At 45.3% G+C, this 10254-nt stretch overlaps 1 protein-coding gene across 1 annotated transcript; it reads right to left on the bottom strand.

The window, feature by feature from the left end:
- Positions 1-1314: 1314 nt before the first annotated feature.
- On the bottom strand, positions 1315-6442 carry LOC113839065 (Kruppel-like factor 18). The gene is made up of 2 exons (XM_035439679.1): positions 2795-6442; positions 1315-2082 (listed from the first exon to the last, which is right to left on the bottom strand). Exons 1-2 carry the CDS (start codon positions 6117-6119, stop codon positions 1907-1909), a joined length of 3501 nt encoding a protein of 1166 aa, XP_035295570.1. The 5' UTR covers positions 6120-6442; the 3' UTR covers positions 1315-1906.
- Positions 6443-10254: the final 3812 nt, after the last annotated feature.

Here is a 10254-nt window from a genome sequence, read left to right as displayed (position 1 = left end):
GTAGCCTCCAGAGAAGACAGCTCAGACATGGATTTAAGCCAATAGAAAGTCATTATTAGCGGTTTGGTGTTTGGAATCCCTGTGTAGCCCCGAGCATTTAAGAAAAAAAAAAAAAAGCATATCCTGGGTTAACACACTTCTGTTAACAAGAACAGTCATCCGGAATCAGAACTACAGAAGCTAAAAAGGAAGGTCAGTGCATTTAGAGACGTTCCCGTAACTATGGACTTTGAGGGACTAGGTCTTTGCTGAGTTTTATGGCCTGAATGGTACTATCATCATGGAGTCAGTTGTGCTAAGGTCTGGGGCCCTGTTACAGAAACAAGCCTGGGGTGTTTTGACCATTCCCCCTTATCCAGATGCTTCATCCTGAGGGCATTCTAATTATCCTTGTGAGCAAGGGAGACAAAGTGCATCTGTGCAAGTCCATCAGAGAACAGTCCTGCATTAGCCACCAGCTAGTCCCCTTATATGAAGTGAAGTGTCCCACCCACTCACCTACCAACTCATTTGCATGGTCAGGGTGTCTCTTCTGACTCAGCCTTCCCCACTCCTACCCTGATACCTTTCCCTCATTTTATTCATGGGCAGGGAGAGGGCTTCCTCCTCCTCTGCCTCATTTGGTTTCCGTGGAGAAAGAACACTGGAGATCACACTTTGTTTTGCCTCTCACTTAACTGTGAGGCAGTAAGTCCAAGGCTGTTGTCCTGGGTGGACACCTCCACACCTGATTGTCTGATACTGGTTAATGACTTTATAGATGTTCACTCTTTAAATTTACTTTATACGCATTATTGTTTGCCTGCATGTGTCAGTGTGAGGGCACCAGACTCCCTGGCACTGGAGTTACAGTTGTGAACTGCCTTGTAGATGCTGGGAACTGAACTCTGGTCCTCTGGAAGAGCAGCCAATGCTCTTAACCACTGAGTCACCTTTCCAGACCCAAGATGTCCATTGTTTTTAATACTCACAACGTACTATATTATTTCATGCTTTAAAGAGAAGACTAAAATGCTACTTGGTTCCCTAGAGGTTTAACTATGGTGGCTCTGTAATGAGAGTGGGCTGGCAGATCTCTGTGAGTTCGAGACCAGCCTGGTCTACAAGAGCTAGTTCCAGGACAGCCTCCAAAGCCACAGAGAAACTCTGTCTCAAAAAACCAAAAGAAAAAAAAAGTATATGAAACAGAGAATCTGGGATTATGACTAAAAATGTTGGAAAAAATTTTTTTCAGGAACATGGGCAGCCAATGACACAACAAAAATAAGTGATATTTAAATAAAAACCAGATAAGGCCAGTAATTATTTGCATAGTTTCCAATGGTTTACTGAAACAGACACATCAAGGATATATGTTTATGCCCTGAAAGACCTGTATGGGTGGGTAATTTTTTTAAAGCAAAAGGAAATTCATACATACAAACTCTTAAAGTACATGAGGTGGATCTCTGAGTTTGAGAACATCCTGGTTTATAGAGCAAGTTCCAGGACAGCCAGGGCTACACAGAGAAACCCTGTCTCAAAAAACAAAACAAAACAAGCAAACAAACAAACAAACAAAAAACCCCAACCAACCAAGCAAGTAAATAACAATTCCAAATAAATAAAAGTTCATGAGACAGGTTGGTAAGAAGAGCACTTGCCACCCGAGTTCCATCCCCTAGACCCACAAGGTGAAAATAGAGAACTGACTCCCAAAAGTCACCACCCACATACATGCTTAAGAGTCCACCGTGGATTGGTGGTGGCACATGCCTTTAATCTCAGCAGAAGGATCCGACTGCCTCTGCCTCCGGATTGCTGGGATTAAACCCTGGCCAGAGTCGAATCCTCATTGCAAGTAAGAAGTATATTACAGCTACCCACACTTCTTTATGGACTGATGGGTTCTGGTGCTGGGTGGAAACTACTTGTGCATTTTTATATGGTTCCTTAGGTGATCTGATCGTGCAAAGTTCTTGTCGCACATTTCACATACGTAGGGCCTCAATCCAGTGTGTTTTCTTTTGTGTCGGTTGAGCTCATCTGAGCGTGAGAATTTCCACGGGCATCCTTCAGTCGGGCATTTGTAAGGCTTCTCCCCTGAACCAGAGAGAAAGAGAGGCTTGTTACACTCAGGGAAAGGTGGATCAGGGGTCTTGACAGTAATCAAGGACAAGGTTAAAGGAGACTGAAGTATGAAAAGGAATAGTAGGAGAGAAAGATGAATATGCCAAGAAGAAACCTTTAAAGGACAGGATGAAAGAAAAACAGCAAGAGGAGGTAAAGAAGGAATGATCAAGAAAGCCAATGAAGGACTAACAAACAGAAGGGAGAGGTCCAAGAACAGACAGTTCCCCTCAGAGGTAGAGAGAAATGTCTGAGTTGGGCATATGCCAATAGTCCTAGGTACTTGGTGGCTCAGGTGGGAGGATTTCCTGAACCAGGGTGTTCAAGACCAGTGTGGACAACATGGTGAGACCTCAACTTTCCATGGGATAAACAAAAACAAAAACAAACCAACAAAACCAACAACAAACCCATGAACGTCCACAAGGGACCAAAATAACACCTCACTTATCCCATCATGTAGCACAAGGGACACCACAGAAGACTGGCCCAGTCTGACACTGGCCTGGGACCTGAGCTACTAATAAAACCTCTTTATCCACCTTCAAACTTGACAACCTTGCCCAGGGTCTCCTGTGCTCCCAGACTTCCAGGAAGTGCCAATAATCTCAAATGCCAAAGCCCTATAAAGGCACAGACCTGTAGCCACTTTCCCCCACCCCCGTACCAACAGAGCCTCACTCACCAGTGTGTTTGCGAATATGAGCTCGGAGGTGGGAAGATTTTGAATATGCCTGTCCACAGTTCTCGTAAGTGCATACATGGGTCTTCTGATTGTTCCTCTGCACCCGAGGGGCTGGAGTTTTGAGGTCCTCTTGCCCATCTGGGAGATTTCTTTGAACCGAAGGAGAGCTTGAAAAGTTTTCTGGAGGTTGGCCTTGGGCCAAGTGAGAATTTGGAATATATGGAAATCTGTTCTCATAGGGCGTCTGATTTCCATAAAAGGTCTGATAGCCATGGGGAATTGTATTTTGACTTCGGTAGAGAGCCTGGTTACCATTGAAGGGGATTGCCTGACTCCCAAAGAAGAGCTGGTCAACATTGGGGGTTGTCATCTGACCCCCAAAGAAAGTCTGATTGTTATTGTGGGGTGTTGTCTGAGCCCCATGGTTTAGGTCTTCAGTGGCAGGTGTGATCTGACTACTGTAGAAAGTCTGGTTGCTATTACAGGGTGTCGTCTGAGCCCCATGGGTTGGGTTTTCGGTGGCAGGTGTGATCTGACTACTGTAGAAAGACTGGTTGCTATTGTGGGGTGTCGTCTGAGCCCCATGGTTTAGGTCTTCAGTGGCAGGTGTGATCTGACTACTGTAGAAAGACTGGTTGCTATTGTGGGGTGTCGTCTGAGCCCCATGGTTTAGGTCTTCAGTGGCGGGTGTGATCTGACTACTGTACAAAGACTGGTTGCTATTGTGGGGTGTCGTCTGAGCCCAATGGGTTGGGATTTTGTTGGCAGGTGTGATCTGACTACTGTAGAAAGACTGGTTGCTATTGTGGGGTGTCGTCTGAGTCCCATGGTTTTGGTCTTCAGTGGCAGGTGTGATCTTTGTACTGTAGAAAGACTGGATGCTATTGTTGGGTGTTGTCTGAGCCCCATGGGTTAGGTCTTCGGTGGTGGGTGTGATCTGACTACTGTAGAAAGACTGGTTGGTATTGCAGGGTGTCATCTGAGCCCCATGGGTTTGGTCTTCGGTGGTGGGTGTGATCTGAGTACTGTAGAAAGACTGGTTGCTATTGTTGGGTGTCGTCTGAGCCCCATGGGTTAGGTCTTCGGTGGTGGGTGTGATCTGACTACTGTAGAAAGACTGGTTGCTATTGCAGGGTGTCATCTGAGCTACATGGGTTAGGTCTTCAGTGGCAGGTGTGATGTGACTTCTGTAGAAAGTCTGGTTGCTATTGTAGGGTTTCGTCTGAGCCCCATGGGTTAGGTCTTCAGTGGCAGGTGTGATGTGACTTCTGTAGAAAGTCTGGTTGCTATTGTACCGTTTCGTCTGAGCCCCATGGGTTATGTCTTCGGTGGCAGGTGTGATGTGACTTCTGTAGAAAGTCTCGTTGCTATTGTTGGGTGTCGTCTGAGCCCCATGGGTTTGGTCTTCGTTGGTGGGTGTGATCTGAGTACTGTAGAAAGACTGGTTGATATTGTGGGGTTTCATCTGAATCCCATGGGTTAGGTCTTCAGTGGCAGGTGTGATGTGACATCTGTAGAAAGTCTGGTTGCTATTGTAGGGTTTCGTCTGAGCCCCATGGGTTAGGTCTTCGGTGGCAGGTGTGATGTGACTTCTGTAGAAAGTCTGGTTGCTATTGTAGGGTTTCGTCTGAGCCCCATGGGTTAGGTCTTCAGTGGTGGGTGTGATCTGAGTACTGTAGAAAGACTGGTTGCTATTGTTGGGTGTCGTCTGTGCCCCATGGGTTAGGTCTTCGGTGGTGGGTGTGATCTGACTACTGTAGAAAGACTGGTTGCTATTGTAGAGTGTCATCTGAGCCCCATGGGTTTGGTCTTCACTGGTGGATGTGATCTGAGTACTGTAGAAAGACTGGTTGCTATTGTTGGGTGTCGTCTGAGCCCCATGGGTTAGGTCTTCGGTGGTGGGTGTGATCTGACTACTGTAGAAAGACTGGTTGATATTGTGGGGTGTCGTCTGAGCCCCATGGTTTAGGTCTTCAGTGGCAGGTGTGATGTGACTTCTGTAGAAAGTCTGGTTGCTATTGTAGGGTTTCGTGTGAGCCCCTTGGGTTAGGTCTTCAGTGGCGGGTGTGATCTGACTATTGTAGAAAGACTGGTTGCTATTGTTGGGTGTTGTCTGAGCCCCATGGGTTAGGTCTTCGGTGGTGGGTGTGATCTGACTACTGTAGAAAGACTGGTTGATATTGTGGGGTGTCATCTGAATCCCATGAGTTAGGTCTTCAGTGGCAGGTGTGATGTGCCATCTGTAGAAAGTCTGTTTGCTATTGTAGGATTTCGTCTGAGCCCCTTGGTTTAGGTCTTCGGTGGCAAGTGTGATGTGACTTCTGTAGAAAGTCTGGTTGCTATTGTAGGGTTTCGTCTGAGCCCCATGGGTTAGGTCTTCGGTGGCGGGTGTGATGTGACTCCTGTAGAAAGTCTGGTTGCTATTGTTGGGTGTTGTCTGAGCCCCATGGGTTAGGTCTTCGGTGGTGGGTGTGATCTGACTACTGTAGAAAGACTGGTTGATATTGTGGGGTGTCATCTGAATCCCATGGGTTAGGTCTTCAGTGGCAGGTGTGATGTGACTTCTGTAGAAAGTCTGGTTGCTATTGTAGGGTTTCGTCTGAGCCCAATGGGTTAGGTCTTCGGTGGCAGGTGTGATGTGACTTCTGTAGAAAGTCTGGTTGCTATTGTAGGGTTTCGTCTGAGCCCCATGGGTTAGGTCGTCAGTGGCGGGTGTGATCTGAGTACTGTAGAAAGACTGGTTGCTATTGTTGGGTGTTGTCTGAGCCCCATGGGTTAGTTCTTCGGTGGTGGGTGTGTCCTGACTACTGTAGAAAGGCTGATAGCCACTGATAGTTCTCTTCTCATCTTTGTAGACATTCTGGTCATCACTGAGGGCCATATTCTGATGCCCATGGTAATTCTTGTCAGCATTGAAGGTCAACCATATTTGACCAAAGTAGAGGTCTTGGGCAACCCCAGAATTGATTGGACTGTCTTCCAATGAGGTTTGTTTGCCAGTGGATGTCATCACGTGGCCCTCTCCAGGAGTTGCTAGCTGGCTTCGGTAGAGAGGAGTTGGCTTGACACAGAGGGTGTTTATTTGGCTGCCTTCGTTGGAGACTGTTACCTTGCTTTCTGTTCTATCATTGGCATCTGTCTGCTGAAAGCTTGCTGTGGGTGTCGTTTGATCAGCAGGCACAGCTTGCTGGGGTATAGGAACAGCCTTACCTGGCTCAGCAAGGGGCATAGCAGGAGCTTCTCCAGGGTGTGTTAAGCTTTGAGAAAACATCGCCTGGAGAATAGGATATTCAAAGGTCTTCTTTATGGAACTACTGGAAGCCATGCTTTGGGTTGGCTTATGCTGGGCTGTACGATTATGGCAGCTGTCCTTTCTGGAGTACCTGAGCAGCTTGCAGGGCTGAGGCTGAGCTGGGCCTCTTGCCTGGTCCTTTTGTGGCAGGAAAAAACACGGATGTTTGGGGGATGGTGTTAAGCTTTTTGTTGAACTAGATTTTCCGTAGTGAGGACCTAAAAAGAAAAATTATAAGGCCAATCAGTCCTAGCTCCCTCCACTCTGTCTTTACACCACTCTTCATCCTCACTAAGGCTGTTAATCCACCCCACCATCATTTCTTACTTAAAAGGGTCCTATTGCCTCTCAAATGGCCTCTCTGACTCTGGAATTGACTGCCCACTGCACCTCTCATACACACGCAGTGACACCCCTCACATGTGCACCTATGCTGTTCTCACCTACCAAACAATGATGGAGATCTAAATGAAGCAAGAGTGTCCCCCCAAATCCCTGCAGATCTAAGCAGAAACTTGCAAATGCCCTGCCTCTCCAGATTCTAGTAAAGATCCAGTCATGACTTTTGAGGGAATTAAACATTTCTACCAATGACTCCAGGAGATAGGAGTCATTCATGGCTGTTACTGTTTGTAAAGAGAAAACAGCTACAGGGAGTGGCACATTCCTAAGTACAGCTGCAAGTGCATTAACAGGCTGGAACCATGACAAACCGACAAGTGAACTTTAGTCACAACTTGGGAAATTATCAGAATAAAATAAACTCAACGATGCTGAAGAAGGAAATAAGATTAGAGCAGCGCTAATGGAGAAAAGTCAGCTGAAATAAAAATGGATTCTTTGGAAAGATCAACAAAATTGGCAACCCTATAGGTAAATGGAAAGGGTTGGGGGTGATAGCAAGATGCCTCAGTGGGTAAAGGTACTCTCAGCCAAACCCGAGAGCCACTCACATGGTCAACAGGTGAGTGGAGGAAGCCTACTCCTGTAAGTTGTCCTCTGACCTACACACATGTGTATGTGCCTGCACATGTGAAACATGCCATCCACTGGGCAGACCTGTAATTCCAGCTACTGGGAAGGTTGAGGCAGAAGGATTATAGGTCCTGAGTTGGCTTGGGCAATTTAAAAGAAAAAAAAAAAAAGATTGGTGGAGATGGAGAGAGATGTCTCATCAGTTAAGAGCATTGACTGCTTTTCCAAAGAACCTAGAATCAACTCCCAGAACCCACATGGCTGCTAACAACTGCCTGTAACTCAAGTTCCAGAGGATCTGATGCCCTGTTCTGGCCTCTGCCGGTGTTGCAGGTGGCAGACAAAATACTCACGCAAAAAATAAATAAATAAATAAAAATGTATTCCTTAAAAAAGATTGTGTTTGATTGAGGCCTGCCTGGTTTACAGAGTGAGTTCCAGGACAGTCAGAGTGGTTACATAAAGAAAACTCTGTCTAAAAAAATAAATAAATAAACAAGTAAGTAAATGATTGTGCTTTAAAATAAAGGCAGGTGGTGGTGGCGCATGCCTTTAATCCCAGCACTCTGGAAGCAGAGGAAGGAAGGAAGATCTGTGAGTTGAAGCCAGCCTGGTCTACAGAGTGAGTTCCAGGATAGTCAGGGCTACAGAGGGAGAGAGAGAAGAGAGAAAGAGAGAAAGAGAGAGAGAGAGAGAGAGAGAGAGAGAGAGAGAGAGAGAGAGAAACAAATAAATATAAAAGAGTGTGTTTAAAATCAAATAGCTGGGTGTGGTGTCGCTTGCGTTTAATACCGCTCAATGAAGCAGAGGCAGGCAGATCTCAGTGAGTTCAAGGCCAGGTTGGTCTACAAAGATTTCCAGGACATCCAGGACTGTTACAGAGAAATTCTGTCCCCAAAACAAATAAACAAACAGAGTCTCTGGTGTCTACAGTCACCGTGTTCTCTAGTGAGGCAGTGATAGTTCCTGGAATGAAGACAGGGATGTGGACACCTACTGTACAGCTGGGTGAGGAAGGGGCTGGAGCAGATTGCTGGTTTCCAGTGTTCGGCAAATAACAGACCTGATCCAATTATAGCTTGTTTGCCCTTCATGGAGACAGACTACACTGTGATGAGAAGACCATCATTCTTGGCCACAGTTCCAGGGCCGTGGCAGCTATGAGATACACAGGGACAGATCAGGTATATGCTCTTGCATTGGTATCTGCATAGGTTTGGGAGACTAAAAAAAAGCATGCAAGTGGGTACTTCAGCTGCCCCTGGCAGTGGGAGATCAAGGCCAACTGCCCTCACATTCTACAGTTTGGCTTCACTGATGACCCTCCTTCCCTTGAAGGAACAAGAAATGGCAGATAGACCAGATGCCAATTTGTACAAATTCACTAACGTGGTCACTTTCAGAACAGAATTTCATGAACTGATTAGTGTGAAGTCTACTCTGAAAGAACTAGAATAATGAGAATGACTCCTGCGCTGTAGCATGCCAGGATAGGGTAGAACAGCACCTATTACCACTCGGTACTAGACCAGTTAAGCTACAGAAGTGCCTGAAAAACTGAATACTCACACTAAGTTACTAGCATTTCCATTTTCCATAGAACTCACATCTTCCTGAAAAGCTGTTAACTAATCGTAGCAGTATTTTTCCTGTTTGATGAGGGACACAGAGAGGCTGTTTAGCCATCCTGTTGGTCCAGAGAGTAAGTCAGAAGTAGAACTGGAACTAGACATGGTGCTTTGTGTGTGTGTAATCCCAGCACTTCAAAGGAGAAGCTGGGAGGGATGGATGGACATACTGATGGATGGATGGATGGATGGATGGATGGATGGATGGATACATACATACATACATACATACACACACACACACACACACACACCAGGAGGTAACAGCTAGTCTGACCTGACCCTGTCTCAAGCAGGGACCAAAAGTTGACCTCTGACTCAGGAAAGAAACATGAAATAGCCAGGCGTTGGTGGTACACGCCTTTAATCCCAGCACTCGGGAGGCAGAGGCAGGTGGATCTCTGTGAGTTTGAGGCCAGCCTGGTCTCCAGAGTGAGTGCCAGGATAGGCTCCAAAGCTGCACAGAGAAACCTTGTCTCAAAAAACCAAAAAAAAAAACCAAAAAAAAAAGAGTTCAACCTCTTAATTTCTAGAGCTCATTCAAGAATCATCCCAAGATTGTTTTTATACTCTCACTCAGAAAAAAGCAACCCCCTTTTAAAAATGCACTTTTTACATTTTTACAGTAGCATAAATTCGATGAATGAAATGTTTTCATTATGACATTTTCACTCAAGTTTATAATGTACTTTGGTCAAATGTAAAAGGAAAATAAAACTTTTATTTGCCAGTAATAAACATATAAAGATAGATAGATAGATAGATAGATAGATAGATAGATAGATAGATAGACAGACAGACAGGCATAGCCTAGTCTATAGGAGTTTAGGTACAGGCAGGACTACAGAGAAACACTGTCTGGACAAACAAACAAAATAATAATAATAAATAAAAATAATAAAATAAATACAAAGGTTGGAGAATGTAGCTCAGTGGTTGGACAACACTGCCTACATCACAAACAAAGCCCCTTGTTCAAGCCCCAGCACTTCAAAACAGGATGGGAGGCTGAGGAAGGAACAGAGCTTATTGGCAAAGTCCTAATCTAGCATGAAGCCCTGGATCCAATCTCCAGCACCACACACAAAAAAAGGCCAAGGACCCCAAACGGTTCACTGAAGATACAAAATTGGATAACAAACACAGCAAAAATATGTACAATGTCAAGTTAGGAAAACAAAATGAGAGCCCTTCCAACTATTCAGATGGTTTTGAAACAAGCAAGCTCCACCGGGAGCCCGTTAGTACTATTATTTAGCCGAGAACTGGAATTCTTGCATATGGCTAGAAATTTAAAACGGCAAAACTGCTATAGAAAATGGGATAACACACAGAAAATGGGATTTACTGTACAACCTCAGCAATCCACTTCTGGGTCTACACCCCAAGGGAATTGAAACGATATTTGTACCTTTATGCTCATATTACAGTTACCCAAACATGAAACATCTAGGAGTCTGTCCCATCATTGGATGGCTAGATAATGAAAACGTGGAATTATGAATAATAGAAGGAAATGCTCAAGCATGCTGCAGCTTGGGTAGATCAAAAAAAAGACAGCAGTC

The sequence above is a fragment of the Cricetulus griseus genome, chromosome 2 (assembly GCF_003668045.3).
Source record: "Cricetulus griseus strain 17A/GY chromosome 2, alternate assembly CriGri-PICRH-1.0, whole genome shotgun sequence".
Classification (NCBI taxonomy): domain Eukaryota; kingdom Metazoa; phylum Chordata; class Mammalia; order Rodentia; family Cricetidae; genus Cricetulus; species Cricetulus griseus.
The sequence above is the reverse complement of the archived record's forward strand: the minus strand, read 5'-3'. Positions and strand labels throughout refer to the sequence as shown.

What these genes read in the sequence shown, in the direction of transcription:
- LOC113839065 (XM_035439679.1), bottom strand. Translation starts at nt 6,119, where the DNA reads ATGGCTTCCAGTAGTTCCATAAAGAAGACCTTTGAATATCCTATTCTC. An exon ending in TCATATTCGCAAACACACTG is followed by an intron (nt 2,083 to 2,794) that starts GTGAGTGAGGCT and finishes TCTCTGGTTCAG; the next exon opens with GGGAGAAGCCTTACAAATGC.